The sequence below is a fragment of the Eptesicus fuscus genome, chromosome 17, assembly GCF_027574615.1.
Source record: "Eptesicus fuscus isolate TK198812 chromosome 17, DD_ASM_mEF_20220401, whole genome shotgun sequence".
NCBI classification, from domain to species: domain Eukaryota; kingdom Metazoa; phylum Chordata; class Mammalia; order Chiroptera; family Vespertilionidae; genus Eptesicus; species Eptesicus fuscus.
In genome coordinates this window covers 54,103,230-54,121,997 of record NC_072489.1, presented here as the reverse complement: position 1 = coordinate 54,121,997, position 18,768 = coordinate 54,103,230, and the positions used below count along the sequence as shown (strand labels likewise).

Sequence of the window (18,768 nt, the reverse complement as noted above, 5' to 3'; positions counted from 1 at the left end):
TCTCCGAACATCGGCTCCCCACCTATCCCATGGGCCTGGCAATGACTGACGAGGGAGATAGCATCTGTGAATGCCCCCAGCAGACCACCCATTCCCTCACCTCCCCAAGCCCCAGGGGCAGGAGGATGAGGGACATTCCCTTCACTCAGTGGTATTTGCTGATCACCGAGTACGTGCAAGGTGTGGGGACACGGGAGAACAAGAGAGTTGGACGTTAAGCAAAGGGTTGAAAATGAATCACCAATGGTGACCGATGCTACGAAGGCACGTGAGAGGACACCTATACGCTCAGGGGACCTAACCTGGTCCGAGGGGTCGGCCACGGCTCCGCTCTCTTTGTACCCAGGAATAAATGCCTGCCTTCCCCTGTGATCAACTCAGCGTTTACTTGTATCATGATCGATCTACAGGTTCTAAAGGAGGAACAAACGTGGACTGTTCATCCAAAATACTAACAGGATTTTCCTAACGTAGGATTTATTGTTCTTCACGTTGCAAAGACTCGTCTCGTTGGCCCGTGGAAATTCCTGAAGCACAGGTGGTCACCACTGCACCTGTCCACCTTTTCTGGACCAAACCTCACAAAAATACCCGTGAAGCCTGCTCCCCCAGCCTCATGGGAGAAGATCTGTTCTCAGGTCTGAGCCCAAACAAAGGGCCCTGCGTGGGGGGACTCTCTGGTTTGCCCAGTGGCGCGTCAGCTTCTGCAGATACCAAGCTTCTTAAAACGCTGGCTTTCAGGAAACGAATGACTAGTGCGTGGAAGCAGGCGTTTTTCTGTGGACGATCTACAGGCTGTCCTGGGGCTTGGCTGCCCACAGCCTCCTCTCACGCTTCTAGAAAGTTTAGGTTCAGCCCGAGTGAGAGGAAATCTTTCTCAGCAAAGGGGAAAAACGACCGTTTTAAGTCGAGGCACCAGGCTCCTGTGACTTACCAATTGCGAAACCAACTCCGAAGTTGGGAGCTATGAGTCCATAAATGTTTTTTGCAAAAGGAATCTGTAAGAGGAAATAAAATGTTACACTAAAATCACGTGTATACGCAGCTCAAAATTATCTTGGAAAGTCTTCAAAATATGTTGTCTCCAGCCCGGTACGTGTGTTCCCTTCTAAGGAAACCGGGGGGGGGGGGGTGGGTTTGGAGAGAACCAGACCCTCCCATCTTTCCAGCTGGAGCCAAAACCGGTTTTGAGCACCCCGAAACACTGGTCAACTCCCGATGCGCAAGATCGGCCTGGTCCACACTCCCTTTCTGACAAGGACCCAAAAACCCATTTGGGGTAAATATTGGCCACAGGAAGATGCTGTTTTATTCTAGAAAAAAGGATCTTGCTATTGTTCCAGGGTAGTCACCCTAAAGTGCTTAAGACATTATAATGTTTAGGTGATGGGGGTAGGGGTGGGTGACATATCTTACCTAATAAAAGAGAAACATGCAAATTAACCATCACTCCACCACGCCCACAGCCAATTAGAGTAAGTATGCAAATTAACCCAACAAAGATGGAGGTTAATTTGCATATGCAGGCTGGGAGCCTGCTATGAGGGGAAGGGGGGCGGTGGAGGGAGCTACTGGAGTGGTGCTCCAGACAGAAGCGAGGACTTGCCGGCTCCTGGGCGGCTGGGAGTGAAGCCAGGGGAAGGAAGGCCTACTCTTGCACGAATATCGTGCATCGGGCCTCTAGTAATGACCTTATAACTTCCAACTGGCATTAAGTGAAAATATATCCCTTGGAGAAGGCTTGTCCAAAATTTCTAAGATGATTAAAAAAAAAATTACAAGAAAATAAAGGATGTAAGGAAACGCATTATCAACAAGCTTCAAACTGCTAAACGATATTTCTTGGGTGATTCTTGCCCAAAGCAAAAAGTTCTACCTACTGACCATCTCCACTTGTTAAATGCGGCCTTTTACTCACCCATAAAATGCTGATCCCCACAATTATCATTCCCAGCAGGGCACAAAGCCACCTGTGAAAAACAACAACAACCCACCATCAATACATGTCCCTTTTTGTCCCCCAGTCCACATTTTCGATGGAAATCACAACAACTGCTTGCCATTGCCAAGACAGAAACACAGAGCATTTTTTTTTTAAAGAACGGCGTTATTAGAAGACACGGAGCGTTGTTTCCATTGCATCTTACCTCCCTATCTTGTGTGCGAGTATCCCAAAGATATTGGTTCCAATGAGATAAGAGATACTAGCTGGCAAGAAGGCGACGCCTGTGAGTGATGAAAAGGACACCTTATCAGCACTGATACCAGCCGCACGTTAGGAAAACTAATCATCGCCGCCGCCGCGGTGGCGATTAGAGCCGACGCAATGCAGCCCCGGGGCCGGCACCGGGGCAGCTAATATCCGGCGGCTGCGGGGCCAGCCCGGACCCCGCACGGCTCGTCCGTCCACAAAGCTGCGGAGACACTGCAGACACGAAATTCATTTCTCTATCGGCGCCTCCATCTCTGCCTGGTGCGGAGCCCTGCACGCAGACCGACACCCGCGGCGCCGCAATGTCAGGGCAGGGCACCTGCCACCCCACACGGTACCGGGGCCTGTCCCCTCCTCCCTCCTCGTTGTAGGACCGAAGACAGACAACAGGCATGGAGGAAATTAGGGAACATTAAGATAAGGACCCCAAAAAGGTTAAAACCCCAAAACCCATCCCTGGGATAACGCCCCCCCCGCACCAGTTATTTTCCCTTATAAGTTTATGTGTACGTGCCCTGGCTGGGTAGCTCGGCTGGTTAGAGCATCATCCCGCTATGCCAAGGTTGCGGGTTCGATCCCTGGTCAGGGCCCTTTAACAATAAATGTGCCAAGTTTACGTGTACATCATAAATGTGTGCGCACAGGATTTTGGTTTTTTTTTTCCCCCCAAAATGGGATTGTACCTACTGTTCTACGCCCTGCTTTTTTTTCAATTAGCTTTATGAACATCTTTCCACGCCAGAAAGATAAATGTCTATGTGGTCGTTTTGGGGGCCAAGTCATAGGTGACTGAAATTGTCATGTCTAAGGTTGAGAGCTCTCCCAGGAGAGGGACCTTGTGACCTCGGGGCGCGCCCAGGCTGATGTCCAGCTGCTGGTGGCAGTGGTGGCCTTGCCCGTGCCCTCGGCAGTGAGCGGGAGGCCGACCCAAGGCGGACCAGGCTCGGCTGCCTGGGGATCTGTCCCCAGCAGCTCGCTCTCGTCCCTACGCACTATTAAAACAACAGGAAACCCTCTTTCTGAAACCCTCTTCCTTTTCAGACTCTTAAGAGTTCAAAATTCCAGTGTTTCTTCTTGAAATCAGGGATCCCAGATTTGACTCTGCGCCTTGCACACACCTCGTGAAAGTTGCTTAGATTTCAAACCTCCGATCTTTCTCCAGAAACGATCGGAGGGGCATCAGGGCAGACTGGCTTCCCGTGCGCCCGGTCAGGACCCTGAGCTGGGAGGGGCTGGGCCGCCGGGGCTCGGGGAAGGGCTGGGCACTGGGTCCTCGCTCTTGTCACCCAGGCTGCCCGCCCGCCAAGGCGCAGAGGGGCCTGCGAGGCTCCGGCAGAGGCGGGCCACGCGCCGCGGAGACCACACTGCAGGTGGCGCAGAGCAGGGGCAGCCAAGTGATTCTCTTCAACAACCAGGTCTCTCTCGGAGCGAGGAAGGGGTGACGTCACTGGTGGGGAGGGGGCCGTCTGCTTGGGTGCTGAGCCCCACCAGAGGTCTCCTGAGGAACCGAGGCGGCCTGCGATCTAGCCCGATGGCCCGGGCCCCTCGCTGACTCTAAAGACCATAAAGCCAGCCCCAGGCAGTGTCTGGAGGGAGAGGACAGAGCAGCTTAAGTGGCCGGTGCAGGGCCTGCCGCATTCAATTAGGGTCCCAGTCAATTAAGTGAAGACATCAAAACATCAGCACAGCATCTCAGCCCAAGCGGGCCGCAAAGCCCCTGCAGGACCCTCCCAGCCACGGCCACCAAACCCCAGGAAACACCGTGGGGACCAGAGAGGAAGGAAATCTGGGAACACAGCTCAGGGCTGGCAATGAGGCATGAGGAGCGGCTCCTCATCTTGGGCAAAGCCGCTCTCCTAAGCACTGACCCCATGAAGGGTCACACTGAAAGCCACTCCGTCATCCTGGCCCCCGCAGCTCGGCAGGGGGACGGGGATGGACCCGCCCTGGGGACAGAAGTCCTAGACGCACAGGAGCCCGTCCCAGGCCTTACCCAGCTGCCACTTGCGGGAACACATGGTCTCCATCATCCAGATGGGCAGGGCCGGCTCCAGCATGGCGATGGCCATGTTTGCAAAGCAGATGGACCCTTTAAGGGAGCAAGAGGGTTAGTGGGCGTCTGGGGCCCGAGTGTCCCTTAACCACCGCCAAGCACAGCTAAACCTCACGTGCCCACAGCCAGCGCCAGCAGCGTGGAGACCCAGAACTGTTCCTACTTCTGTAAGGAAGACAAACGATGGACCAAGGGGAGAGTGAAGAGGGTGGTGTTATTATTAATTATAATTATTATTATTATAACTAGATTCCCAGAGTCATAAAGTTTGGAGCTGGAGGCGACTTTCAAGATCATTTGGTTTAACTTTCCTGACTTATTAACAAAGAAAGGGAGCTCCGATCGCTAATGGAGTGACTTGTGTGGGGTCACACAGCAGCACACAGACCACACAGACTCGGGCCACCGGACGCCGCTGCACCTGAGCGCAGATCTTCCTGACGAAGCCCCGGGACGCCCCCACATCCAGGGCATTCCGTGCAGACGTGCTGTTGTGGGATTTCTTTTCAGTCAACTACGCATCTAGGGTCTCTCTGCAAATGCCCCGTTGCCACTCTGAGAACCAGAACCCTTTGGGAATGTAGAACCATCTGGACCAAGACACACGGAACTCTTCCCATCGCCCTGAGAGCTCCCTGTGCTTTGCCCGGGGGGTGGGGGGGAGCCCTAATTTGCTAAAATCTTGACCTCCCTCCATGACCAGGGACCAGTGAGGGTCCGAGAGGCGGAGGCAGGAGGGGCCCAGCGGCTCAGCCTGCCCAGGTGTCTGCCCGAGGTGCAGGGAGTCACATCTCTGGGGCCCCCTCTCTCACCACACCTCACCCCACCTGGGCCAGCCAGGGCTCCACGGGCGTCTGGCTCCGGACTGCTGGTCGGGGACACAGAGCGCGTCCCCTGCGTGAAGAGGTCACCATACCAGGTTTGCGTCCCTTTGGACGACAGACAGGACCTACGCCAGGGTTACACAGGCGCCCCCTGACCAGACCCTGCAGCAGAGGCTCCAACAAAACCAGCCGGGGTTTTGGAAAAGCCTGAATTTGAATACCCATGGGCAGGGCGTGTACCCACTTCACCTGGCTGCCGCCCCCGCCTCGTGCTCGGGACTCCCGCTTAGACTAACCCAACACTGGCTGCAGAGAGCCACACTGGCTGGTCTGAAGCCACACTTCAGGGCTGCCCCGCCTCCCCTCCCACTCCCCCGCTCCTCCCCTTCCCCCCACCCCACCGCCAGCCTGACCCCAAGGACCGTGCTGACCACCAAATCCAGGCCCGGCAGCATGAGACTGGTCCCTCGTCGGGCAGCCCAGGCCTGTGTCACTGGGATGGTCCTGAGGGACAGCCCTTGGATGAATGCTGCCAGGACGCCCCCCACACACACCTTGAGAGAGTTCCTCTGAGCCCCCGAGGCCAACAGCCCAAAGGCCCGAGATCCTCTGGCCACAGGGAGCCTCCCGCCCAGGCCTCTCTGCTGGGCAGGACGCCCGCTGGGTCTGCCCTCGGGGCCCTGCTGTTGGTGTCGGTCACACGGGTCAAGGTGAGTCAGACCCCCAGCCAGACGCCTGCAGTGAGGCCACGGACTCCTTCCGGAAGTTCAGGGCCACGCGGGGACGGCCTTTGCCACCAACGCAGAGCAAGCGTGACCCACAACAAACTCGGGGTGGGGGGGGGCCTCCGAGACGCAGACACCTTTGCCCCACACGGAAAGCTACACCGGCAGCTGGCCGAGCGTCAGCAACGAATGACGGAAGGAAACCGTTTCTGGGACGCAGAACCTCCTCGTGTCCTTCGTGCCTCTGCACAGCCCAGTGTTTCCAGCCGCTACGTGAACGCTGGTCCTCGCCATCCGCCCCCACCCCCGGGCTGAGAAGGACCGGGGTGCCAGGGGGAGCCCCACCTGCGGCGATGAGGATGTAGGGGTCCTTCAGGAGCGTGGTCAGCGGCGTCCCCTTCTGGCTCTGGGGAGGAAGCGGGACGAGGGTTAGAAGAGGGGACGAGACGGGCGCGGCGCCCTCCGCCCCCGAGGCTCACCTCCGGCTGCGCCCGGGACGGCTGGAGCACGCAGAGCTGGATGGCTGCGGGAGACAGACAGGACGGGGGGGGGGGCTCAGAGACCCGCTCAGCACCCGTGCCCAGGCCCTGGCCCCGGTCCGCGCGGGGACTCACCTCCATCCAGGAGCACCAGGGCAGCCAGCACCAGGAACGGGGCCGTCTTCCCCACAAACTCGTAGAGCACACTCCCGAAGGGGGGGCCCACTGCCAGGGAGAGAGCGAGCTAATCCTTCAGGCCGAGGCGGGGCCGATGCCCCCAGCCCCTCCCCGCCCCCCCACATGGACCGGCCATCGGTTTCTTGTGCTTCGCTCTCTGTTTTGTTCTAGAAGCTCCTGGCGGTGGCCACCCTACTCTACATCCAGTGAAGTGCCCTGGCTACTGCCTCCCAGCGGCTCCACGTCTGGGACACGGGCAAGAGACCCGAAGGGTCACCCCAAAGTGAAGGTCAGAGGGGAACAGGATCCTGGTCGGCGAGGACTTCATCCCTTATGCACCAGCACAGACAGGGATGGTGGGCTCGGGGGAGGCGGGGGTGTAACAGAGGAAAAGGCGGGGACCCCGATCTCTGGCGGGGAAGATACCACCCCTGGTCTGGGAGGCCGGTCGGGGAGGGGAAGGGGGGCAGACTCGGAGGCGGGGAGGTCCCCTCAGCGTTAACCCAGAGACGTGTGAGCGGAGGGGAAGGATCCTGGCTGACCCTCCTGGTCAAGCCTCCTGTGCGTCTGGGCCTGGGAGGCCTGGGGCTGGTTTCCCAAGCTTCCCCGGAAAGTCTGGGGGTAGAGGCAGGGGGAGCCCAGGGCCACCCCCGTCAGGAAGGCTCCCCGAGAGTAGGGAACGAAAAGGGACAGTTAGGGAATCAGGGAGGAAGGACTGTCGTGGACCTTACCCACCTAAGACCCCCATGGCCAGGCCGCCCAGGGCGATCCCCATGGCGTTGCCTCTCTCCTCGTCATCTGTGTACACGCTGGCAAGCATGCCCATCCCTACGCAGGAAAAGAAACGTCGAAAGAATTACCCGTGACTCGCCTTCCCTCCCCAACCTGGACCTGGGAGCGGCCCAACCCATCAGATTCACGAAAACGTAAGACCACGAAGGGTCCAACGAGGAGGCGGGACCTTCTCCACAAGCCCTCGGCCAGTCCCCACCCCCGAAACCTTGATTCCCGAATCGAATCACCCAGCTCGCAAGGCGAGGGGCTGGCGATGGGGCAATGCTGGTGGCCCCTGGGACAGACTCAAGACCCCCGGGCACGGACTTCCTCGGGCACGCCCACACCTACCAGCCACCGAGGAGCAGGAGGAGCCGATGCCCTGCAGCGACCTGGCGATCAGCAGGAGGGCGTAACTCCTGGAGAAGGCGAACACTGCGGGGAGAAGGGCCAGGCCGGGCCGGGCCGGGCCGGGCCGGGTCAGGGCAGGCCGACTGCCACTGCGACCGACCGAACCAGGTCAAACAGGGTTTGTTGCCATAGGAACCACCCTGTTTCTGCCCACGAAGACCCCTCCCCCCCCCGCCCCAATGAATTTCTTTCTGCAGTTTTTACCCACCTCCCCGCCCCCACCCGGGATCTGGGTTCTCAACTCCGGGCTCTTGGCCATCAGAACCCTTCCCGTGACCCGCGCTCCAAAGGCAAACACGAGGCACTTACTAATCGTGGAGATGAACATGATGCAGAATCCCACGAACATTGGAATTGGATAGCCGATTCTGCAAAACAAAAAACCGCGAGGGACATCCGGCGACTGCTTCGTGTTTTCTTAAGGCTTCTCGCCGCGGCTCTCCCGCCTGCCCTCTGGGAGCCGGCGGGTAAGCGCTGGGTCAACGTTCCTAAAAATTCATCCAGTTGGCGCTTCCTGCGTGACCTTTCGGTGTTTGACTGTCTCCGAGTGTGAATACATTTATGGACTCCCAGTCCGAACAGACATTTCTCCGGAATAAATGCTAACACAATATTGGCAAGTAGCCCAGAGCACGGCCCAAATACACGGCCCCTGGTTCCACCATTTTTTAAGTATTATTTCTTTCACCGTAGTCGTTGCTAGAGTTTCTCCAAAGACACAATTGCAATCAAGTGAGGCCAGGATCCCATCGGCCAGCGAGACAACTGCTCTGCATCGAAGAGGCGTCAGGGAGCAAGATGTCCCCATCCGTCTTCGTGCTGAGCCCGGGGAGGCCAGCCGAGAAGACAGGCCTCGTTTTCTGAGCACAAACCCTACATCCTAATCGCTCCGTAAGAGCACGGCCCATACAGGGCTCTGCCACCGGCCGGGTGGCATGGTGGGAAGACCTTGGCCTTCCTGTATCTCGCCCCTGGCTGGACGCCTGGCCCTGCCTTTAGCCCAGCAAGTCTCGCCCCAGCCTCCCAGGGAGCTCACCACCGCCCCCCTCCCAGAACCGGGTGAGTATCTGATGAGATGTGGGTGTACGCTGCGACCAGGGTGCCTCCCTCAGCCCCTTCCTCGGCCTCTCTGTTTCTGCTGATTACACAGACACCTCGGTCCCTGCCATTTGCATGGGGCACGAGGGTGCAGGCAGCTTCCTGGTCCCCCGCCCTGAAAGGGTGTGCGACGCCGGCTGAGCCATTGCTCTCTGGGAGTCTGCGTCAGCCCAGAGCAGCCCTGAGCATCTCCAGGCCTCGCACCCCCGCCCAGCCCTGGATCCTAGACCAAAAAGTCCCAAGTCCCGGTCACTCAGCCCAGACGGGCTCTTCTACTCTGGACTAAAAGTCGTAGTTCTCACTCACTCCATCCTCAAGCACTTACACCCAGCGGCTCAACGATTGGACGAGGACAGCACCGCCTGCCCGTTTCACACGTGCGGACACTCGGGCACAACTGAGTGACTTGTTAGACGTCCTCTGGCTGACTGCACCCCAGGCCACTTCGTCCAGCCCAGGGCTTTCCCTGCAAACTCTCCCACCTCCCCAGGGAGCCAAAGGCAGTCAATACCACTTTTCCAACAGAGCTCCTGGCCATGCTCTCCCCACCTTTATTTAAGTGCTTCGTGTGCGTCCAGAAACAAAAGAGCATCCTCCAATCATGACAGATTCCCTCTCACACACCCATGCAGATCCCCCACTGTGATCCGAGAAGAGCATGCAATTCACAAAGCGGGGCTCAAGGCCAGCCAGGCCAGCCAGGTGAGGCAGGTGAGGCAGGTGAGCCAGGTGAGCCAGGTGAGGCAGGTGAGGCAGGTGAGGCAGGTGAGGCAGGTGAGCCAGGTGAGGCAGGAGAGACACCGGGCTCTGAACCGCCGTTCAGATGGCCATCACGTGGCGGCCTCTCTCGTCTCCATTAGCCCGGAGCTGACCGCTCTGTGCTCTGGGTCCTGAATGAGGAAACTTGCCGGAGGCTCAGAGAGCAGTGCTCCAGGCAGTTCATATTTCTCAGCAGCTACTGTGCTTTGCTTCTGGGGGAAGAACAGACGTATGACAGTCCTCGCAGCTGCCCCGGGATGAACACCGTTTCCATCCGTGTGCAAAGCTGTCGACGTGCCAGCGATTCTTACGCCCAGGCTGCAGCCCGGCCGCTGGCCCAGGTCGCCTGGCAGGACACAGCCGGGGCGGCTGCTTGTCACCAGGAGGCCCTGGCATCCCTGAGACCGCCCGTGGGGAAAGAGCGGGCAGTGCCACCTGTGACGGTCTTCGCAGCTCCATGAGGTCGCTGGCTCTATTCCCATTTTCAGACGGCCACACTGAGGCTCAGCGAACTGAAGTAACTTGCCCCCAATTCAGGGCACCAACATATCTCCAGCACCTGAGGCGGGCCAGGTCCTGCTAGTGTGCCCTTTGGTGGGGACCCTGATCACAGGAGCACAAGTGCATGTGCGGTGAGTGGAACAGAAGGCCCACAGTTTCACCTTCACCTAGCGCCAGTCGGCTCTGCACCGCAGGTGCTGTTTTCTTTAAAAAACACAGTTACTGCTTTTAAAATCCCTTTGGGACTTAATGAAGCAGGTACGGGATAACCAAATGGCCAATTTGGAAGGACCCTCCAAGGCTGGCCAGTCCAAACCCTCGTCTTGGGTGAGAAAGCCAGGTTCAGAGACGGGGTGGTGGCTCACCCACTGTCGCAGCGCAAGCCAACTGCCTCGGACACCAGTGGGCTCCCGCTACTGCGGTCTCACTACCGGACACGCGGGCCCTACACTTCCAACGCTGGCCACGCCGCTGACGGGGCTGCCCCATGGAAACTGCCAGCCAGCCTGGCCCTGCAGCCCAGCCTAGCCCAGAGCAAAGACACACTCCTGGATCCACCCTCCACCCTTCTAGCCCCCTCAGCATCCGCCGCAGAAGGAGGGTCAGCCAAGGCCCCGGTCCCCGAGTGATGGGCAGATCGCCAGCGCCTTCTCCTGCCCCACCATGTCTCCTGAGTGGGCAGAGCCTCGGCTGCCGTTAGTCATCACCATCTGAGTCGCCTCCTGTCTGGATGCAATGCCTTCTCAATTAGAGTCCTGCCCAGCACAGCTAGACGTGATGCGGCAAACCTTTAACCAAATCTCCCATTATCACCCCTGCCGAGTCATCCCAGCCCCCGGCCATCCTCCCCGAGCACCAGGGAGCAGTTAATCCGATCGGAATAAGACTGCAAGTCACATACTGAGTCCCTGGAAAAAAGGGCAATCGTTCAACACACCCGACAGGGCGGGTGGAGAACCCCGTATCCCCCACTTCATCACTGACAAGCTGCTAACTGGTTTACCTTTGCCACGGAGACCACGGAGTTCCAACCTCAGGCTTGCGAGACCTCAGTCTCCCCCGCCCCCCGCCTCGCGGTAAGGGACAAAAGCAAGCACGCCTAGGGTACAAACTGTCACCGGAAGACACAAGAGGTGACGTCTCCTTTTTCAATGATCCCAACACCCTCCTGAAAGGGGGTTTGGGGAGTGCACGTCCGTAAACGGAATAATTTAAATCGACAGGCCCCTCTGGGGAGCTTACTGTCAATCATTCTGTCAATGAAACCAGACTCTCAGGTTCAGCCCGGGGGTCTGTCTTTCTCAGCTCCCAGCTGTGCACAGGGAGTCTCGGGAGCCGTGGGTCTCTTCCTCTCCGAGGTGTTCCCCCCCCCCCCCCGGTCCCTGACACACAGCTTAAGCGGGGGCTTTGGTCCCTGACAAACGGCCAGTTCCCCGCTTCTTCCGCTTCCAGACGGGAAGGCCCCGTCACGCCACCCTAACAGCGTCGGGGCAGCTGGTTTCCCCATCCCTGAGCAGCTGAAAAGGTCACCGCTTATTCCTACAAAGCCCACTTCAGACCGACCGGCTTAGGGGGGAAGTGGGGGGCGCGGGGAGGGTTAACCACAGCAGATTGCGTCGCGCTTCTGTGCCCTGCGGCTTCCTCTGTGTCGTTCAGATGCTAGCTACGATCTGTGGGGGAAAAATAACTGGCTTTCAAATACACTAGGTAACTATGGAAATAAATTAAGCCACTGTCACCGGCTTGATAAAAAGCAGACCACGGAGACAATGACAAGCTGAGGAGGGAGGCCCCGGAGCTGCCCGGTGTTAACCCTTTCCCTCGCCGCCCCGCTCGCTCTGGAGCAACTCTCCGTCCCAAAGATGCAACCACTGGGCCATCCTTACGCTCAGCAAGCGAAGGCCGCGCGGCCACGGTCTGCGTCTGATGTGCGGACACAGACACGGGAAGGGGTTTTCACATCGCGCGCCTGCCCGAGCATCGCTTTCACGCGGGTGCGTGTCCGAAACCCGTGTGCCGGGCTGAATGCGAACAGGTGTTGCCAAGTATTAGTCCAGTGGTTCTCAACCTTCCTAATGCCGAGACCCTTGAACACAGTTCCTCATGTTGTGATGACCCCCAACCATGAAATTATTTTCGCTGCTGCTTCCTAACTGTAATTTTGCTGCTGTTAATGAATCGTAATGTAAATATCTGTGTTTCCCGATGGTCTTAGGCGACCCACAGGTTGAGAACCGCTGCTGTAGAGCCTAAGACCATCGGAAAACACAGATATTTACATTACGATTCATTAACAGCAGCAAAATTACAGTTAGGAAGCAGCAACGAAAATAATTGTATGGTTGGGGGTCACCACAACATGAGGAACTGTATTCAAGGGTCGCGGCATTAGGAAGGTTGAGAACCTCTGTATTAGTCCTTTCACGCACAAGGCAAGCCTGAAATAAACAAACTGGAATTGCAAAGTAAGTCACCCGCGGGCGATCGACAGTGTTCCGGGGTGTGACCGCTCCACTTGCCCCATTCGAGGTCCTCTGCTCCCTATCTGGTCACACATGTTTCAGTAAAAACACGGCATCAGAAGAGTCAAGTCCAAGAGGAGTGACTCCCCGGTGAACTCTTACCGAGCTTCCAGGCACTGACCTGTCTTATTTGCAGGGTTTGGCGTGCGATCGGATCTGATATTTAAAAGGACAGGCAGGCAGCCGGCCTCGTGCATCATCCGCCCACAAAAGCCACTCACCCGGCAGCGTCCCGGCCACGGAGAAGGAGTGGCTTTGGGAAGGAGTGGCTCCAAGCTGCCTGTCTCTGGGTAGCTCCCCCGCCCCGCCATGTCTTTGGGGGTTCAGGCAGCCTCTTTTTTTCCCCCTCAGAAGCACTGCAGAGATGCTAGGAAGGCAGACCAGCTCACATCAGTGGCTGGAAATAGAGTTGTATTGTTTTGTTTTGTTTTTAGGGCCAAGGAGGTGAGGGAAGGTCCGTGTCTAGAAAACCAGGCTGATTTTCCCCGGGACCCCCTGCCCTTGGGTTACAAAGAACCATCAACAACTCACTGTTGGGGCCTTTACTGGTCCAGCCTGGGACCAGCAGAGAGAGCCTCAGTGGATGCAAGAAAGAGAGAGTTTGACCTGCATTACTGACTCTTAGGAGCCAAGCTTACACACAGTGTAACAGTAAGCAGGTGGCAAGAACAAGGCGGGGAAGACACCACACAGGCTGAGCCCTGGCCTGGTCCTGGGCAAATACCTCCTCCTCCCGAACGGCCAAGAGCCTGTCAAGTCCTAGGACTGGCCCCAGAGCCTCTGCTGAAGTCTCTCCCAGCTCTGACGCTCTGTGTTTTGAACGACTTTAATCGGAAACATAGTCGCCGACCGTGAAACGCTGTTGTAAGCACACTCGTTTACAATCCTGGAAACGAATCACACATCTTGTTGGTAATTGAGGATCTGATTGGCACAAATTACCCCAAAGACGACTGGCAATGGCTCACAAGAGAGGATTCTGTAAAGGAAAATGGAACGTGTTTATCGCTTCTCTGAGCAGAACCCGTGGCGTGCCCAGAAATGCTGCAAGTCCCCAGACTCAGGTCTGCGGAGCTTGGGAAATATTGGAGGGGGGGGGGAGAATCACAAATCATGGTCATTTTTGGAGGGTCAGACCTCACTCCATTATTCTGCCAGCATCGATATTCAAGGGCACTTGTATTTCCCACCTTACAAGGAAGTGCTAAGAGATGAAGGTTATTTTGACATTTGCTTGGTAGCTGGGGGAACCAGTTAGGGTTTAAAATTTTGCTCTAGATAAATTCCAAAGTGGATTATTCACCTTAAGAATAGACTACATTTCACAGGTCACAAAACAAAAATAGGTTTCTCTTGAAGACTTTTTTTTTTTTTCCCCCAGAGCCCCACCCAGGAGCCTTGGGGGCTGCACGTCAAAGCCTTTGAAGTAGTTACTATAGGAAAGGCCTCCCTGGTCGTAAACAGGCCTCTTCCTCGTGGAATGAACAAAGCATTCAAAACAAGGAGGGGACTTCTTGCCCTGACCGGTGTGGCTCAGTGGATAGAGCGCAGGCCTGCGGACTGAAGGGTCCCAGGTTCGATTCCGGTCAAGGGCATGTACCTTGGTTGCGGGCATATCCCCAGTAGGGGGTGTGCAGGAGGCAGCTGATCGATGTTCCTCTCTCATCAATGTTTCTAACTCTCTATCCCTCTCCCTTCCTCTCTGTAAAAAAAAAAAAAAAAAAAAAGGGGGGGTGGGGAGGACTTCCTCAACGCTTTTCATTTGCCACCTGCATTTGGAAAGCTGGAATGCTCGCATCCCTTCAGCCCAGTTTTTAAGCATTGCCCTGTAGATGACAATCACACCCACAGTAATAACAGGGCATCATTATAATAATGTCCTCAATTCTCCCACAGAGCATTTGAGCTCTTTGGCGTCTCAGAATACAAAACCCTGAGCCCTTTTCTGTAATTATACCAGATGCATTTCTTTTTTTTAATCCTCACCCGAGGATATGTTTCTATTGATTCTAGAGAGAGGAAGGGAGAGAGAGAAACATTGACCGATTGTCTACCACACCTGCCCCGACTGGGAATTAAACCTGCACCTAGGGCACGTACCCTGACCAGGAACTGAACCCCCAATCCTCTGGTGTCCCCGATGACGCTCCAACCAACTGAGCCACCCGCCAGAGCTACCAGATGCAATGTCAGAAGGGCTCTTGGTCTTGGAAAAAGAAGGGAAACCCCCGCACCACTGAGGCCTGCCCGGTGTCCCCCTAAAGAGCAGGAGGAGCCCCCTCATCGCCCAGCCAGTGGTGCATCTTGGCGGACTCGCAGGCAGGCCGTCATCGCGGAGTTAACTCGCTTGGCGTATTTTACGTGGCGGCTCCATACCGCTGCCTCACACAGGCTGGCTGGGCCTGGCTTAGGATTGTTCCAATCGCCTCAACGGCACTCCTCAGTCCAGAAAACCAAATGGCCAATGTGCTCTCGTCCAACTCGCCATGGGTACAGCGGCTGCCCCCTCCGTGTGTCCCGGGGGCAGCTTGTGCGGGGGGAGGCAGATCTCCGTACCCGCTCTCCTCTCTCACGGACCCCAGCCCGAGCTGGCCCCAGGCCCCTGTCATGCGGAGCCCCACCCTGAGAAGGGTCCCGGGCTTGGTTTCATGCCTGCTGCTGCCCTCTTGAAATGCTTAATAATATTTAACCAAGGGCCCTGCTGGGCTCCCCCTCTTCCCCCTCTTCCCCCTCTCCTGCCCCATCCCTAGGCCAAAGCCTGGGCAGGTGTAAGCACCTCCATTCCCAGCCTACACTGGGTGCTGGGCGGACCTGCCCAAAGCCGGCTTCCTTGCTGACTCTTCAACTTGGCTTTGGAACCTCCGATGGCTTCCAAGTGGCCCCTCAATAAAAACCCCGCTCCTTTCTCCACCCAGCACTTGGGGCCTTCTACAGACTCGCCCACCCCGTTCCCCGGCTCTGCCCTCCCTAGCTCACAGCCCCCCTGCCTCCCCCATCTCTAGTCTTTGGCTCTGTTCATGCTTCTAGACCTGGTTCACATATAGGACTCTGGACACGTCCTCCTCGGCCATGTCTGGCACTTCTGCCTTCGGGGGGTACACTGCTCACATGGCAGCCTGCCGCCACCACTGACGCTGAATCAGCTCCCCCTCCTTGCGGCTGACGCCCCTCCCCTCGACGGCAAGCCCTGAGCCTCCACGGGCCAGCAGAGCTGGGTCCCCTCCTGAACAGAGACTTGCCGGGAGGTCACCAACAATGGAAATACGAACAAGTGTTCAAAGTAATGGGGGCCCAGAAACGTCCGGAACATCTAGGTTTACATAAACCTAGTTTGGGGCTGATGTGGGGCATTATTAGCTGGTTTGAATGATGCAGAAAACAGCTTCCATTGCCCTCCCTGTGTGCACGTGGGCAAAGCTCAGAAACTGGCAGGGGATGAACCTGCCACACTGCGCACGACCTCCGCCTCAGGACTGTCATCTCAGCAGCGGAATGACCCATCTTTCCCCACACCCCCACCTGGCCAGCTCCTTGAGGCTCCACCACGCCTGGCTTTCTACGCCGAGGGACAGGGCCAGAGGTGGGAGAGGAGAGACAACTGCAAGGCACGGAGAATCCGATGCCGAAATCCTTAACATTTTCTTACTTTTTAAGCAACAGAGGCAGCAATGAAAGGCAGAACGAATGGGAAATCGTAACTAACTATGGGCAGAATCAAAAAGGAGAAGGGATTGGATTTTTTTCCCCCCCAAGCTCACCCTCTACTGGTTCCCAGATCCTGCTAAAAGATGAACGAGAAACAGAATCCCGGGGGAAATGAGCTTGGAACAATAGTAATATAAATAAACTCTTGGGCCAAAATACTATCGCCTACCTGTTGGTCAGCAGTCCTATGAACGGGTTGGTGAGGAGCTGGACCGTGGCTTTGGAGGCGAACAGCAGGCCAACCTGCACGTTTTCATTCAGGAGGTCCTTGTCTGCGCTGGGACAGTCGGAGGGGCCCGCGGACCCGTTGGTCACCATGTGCTGTGTGGTGGCCCTGGGCAGCGGCCGCCCCTGCAGGTCTCCGGTGGTGTTCCCAGTGGCCACGGTGGAGTTGTCATAGTAGGAGAAGATGCTCTGGAAGCTGTCCGAGGGGGAGGCTGTGGGCTCTGGCCGGGCAGTCGGGACTTCGGTTGCATTTTTCTCGTGCTCGATGCTGTACAAGTAACTTGGGATGATGGGGACTGGGGACGAGACAGAATGGGAAGGCGGTGACTGCCCTGAGACCCTCCCCGGGACAAATGCCGGAAGAGGGACGGTCACGTCAAAGATCAACGAGACACAGAGAGGTGGTATGAACACCCCTTCCGGCCCCCTCCCCTACGGACACTGCTTAGCTCCCTAGAGAGGATGACGCCCCAGGAGGCTAGTTGCAGAGAATCAGTTCCTCCCTGGGGTTTCTCCGTTCAGGGTTCCCCCCCAGGAATACTTTGGGAAAGCAAAATCTGGGCTGAGGTGGAGTCCGTGCTGACCCAGGGTCAACAGCCAGAGCTTCTCAGAAAAAGGCTCGGAAGACCTTTAATTGAATGAATCAAGGAAACAGAAACCTAAATTGCATTGTGTGTCTAAGAAAGAAAGAAACCGGCAGGAAGTCATCTCTGGTTCTCGGGTGGGAACCGGCAAGTTTGCATCCTACCCGGAGCATTTCTGAGACTTTCAGTAGAGAGAAAGGAAAACCTTTTGCTGTAACAGCAGCAGCTTGGGGCACGTGTGTGACAACAGAACATTCAACACAAAGCAGACGGAGGCCCCGGCTACTGAACCCCGGCCCACCTCACACCTCACGTCTCTGACCACCTGAACGCCTGACCACCTGCTGCTCTGAGACAGCCTCGAGAAAACCTGCCAACGGAGAGGGGAGGTACCACCCCCACCCCTGGGAGTCGAAACTCAGAAATACTTTCTTTTCCTCATTACAAACGTGGCCACTGCAAGGGAAAAGCATGCCAGACGCTTCGCTGTTGATGAGGCTCGTTATGAGAGCCGGGTTTAAGTTATCTGTTTTTTTTAAAAACCCATTCTAGGAAAAGGGCTGAAAGGAACACTCTTCGAATTGCTCTTGAAACGGTCTAGAACCGTTTCCATCCTGAGTCATTCGAGGATACAACAGACTGAACGGCCTGAACGGCCACTTCCCTTCTCCGAGGGAGAGGTGTCCTCGATGTTCCATCACATCATTAGCCCTCCTTTTCAGGGAGCAAAGTAAGTCTTATAACCATCCTGGGAGCTCTGAAAATTGCTAGTCCTTAAAAGAAATCTTTTTCACCGCGGCGACAGTGGGCAGGCGGGGTGGGGGCTGGGCATTATCAGGAGGAAACACCAGCTCTGGGCCGTATCGGGCGTCACATTTTGACCTGACCACCAGGAAAACGAAGCCACAAGCGCCGCTCTTAGCTGGAGTTGGGGGATGTGTTTTTGCAAAGCGCCTTCTCCAACTTTCCCAGGCCGCGCTCGGGTGAGTGGGGCGCCCAGGGAAGGGGTGTCCGGCGGGGCGGGGGGGGGGGGGGGGCAGGGCGCACGTACCCACGACGGTGAGCAGCATGTTGTCCAGAAGCAGCGCGAGGAACACGATGAACAGGATGAGCTTCCTGGAGTGACGGCCGTCCAGCAGCCGGCGGACCAGCGCCCACTCGCTCAGGGCCATGGCTCGGGGCTGGACTGCGGGCAGGGCGAGAGGTGAGGGGCCGTGGCGGATGGGGGTTCCCGCACCCTCAAAGCTCACACTCCCCTGGCTGCAGAAAGGGCGGTGCGGGCGGGTCCCCGGCGTACCCCTCGGCTCACCCGCGGCACGCACGTCCTCAGCCACACCTGTGCTCCGGGGTAATGTCTCCCGCGGGCGCCGTCGGGGGCGCCCCTGGATCTCGGGGGTGCGATCCCGCTCTCCGCCGCCCCGAGGGTCCGGCTTCTACCCAGCGCGCCCGGAAAGCGCCGCGGGACGGCGCGCGCTGTGCGTCCTGCGCCCTGGCCGCCCGGAGCCCCGCGCGCTGCGCTTTGGAGGCTCCCCGTACCCTCGCCACCCCCTCTCCCCTGCGCTCCTCCGCTCCTCCCGCGACCCGGGCGCTCGGCCCCAGCACCGAGCCCCGTGGGCAGGGAGCGGGGTCGCCGTTACCTCGCGTCTCCTGCCGCTGCCTGCCTGGCCGCTGTGCGCTCCGTCCGTCCGGGCGCCTCCGGGTCGCAGTCTCCACCCTAGC

General features: G+C 57.4%; 1 protein-coding gene across 2 annotated transcripts in view; it reads right to left on the bottom strand.

The window, feature by feature from the left end:
- SLC18A2 (solute carrier family 18 member A2) overlaps positions 1-18,768 on the bottom strand; it is a 25,875-nt gene extending 7,107 nt beyond the window's left edge. The window contains exons 1-13 of one of the 2 annotated variants that reach the window (XM_008144349.3): positions 18,687-18,768; positions 18,101-18,235; positions 16,410-16,761; positions 7,965-8,023; positions 7,596-7,679; positions 7,206-7,298; positions 6,429-6,518; positions 6,294-6,337; positions 6,160-6,220; positions 4,206-4,301; positions 2,148-2,226; positions 1,919-1,970; positions 935-998 (exon numbers count right to left, since the gene is read on the bottom strand). In XM_008144349.3, coding sequence (XP_008142571.2) covers positions 935-998; positions 1,919-1,970; positions 2,148-2,226; positions 4,206-4,301; positions 6,160-6,220; positions 6,294-6,337; positions 6,429-6,518; positions 7,206-7,298; positions 7,596-7,679; positions 7,965-8,023; positions 16,410-16,761; positions 18,101-18,221 — 1,195 coding nt within the window. In that variant the 5' untranslated portion in view covers positions 18,222-18,235; positions 18,687-18,768. The remainder of the gene's footprint in view (positions 1-934; positions 999-1,918; positions 1,971-2,147; positions 2,227-4,205; positions 4,302-6,159; positions 6,221-6,293; positions 6,338-6,428; positions 6,519-7,205; positions 7,299-7,595; positions 7,680-7,964; positions 8,024-16,409; positions 16,762-18,100; positions 18,236-18,686) is intronic. The other variant, XM_054729294.1, reaches the window with a different exon arrangement.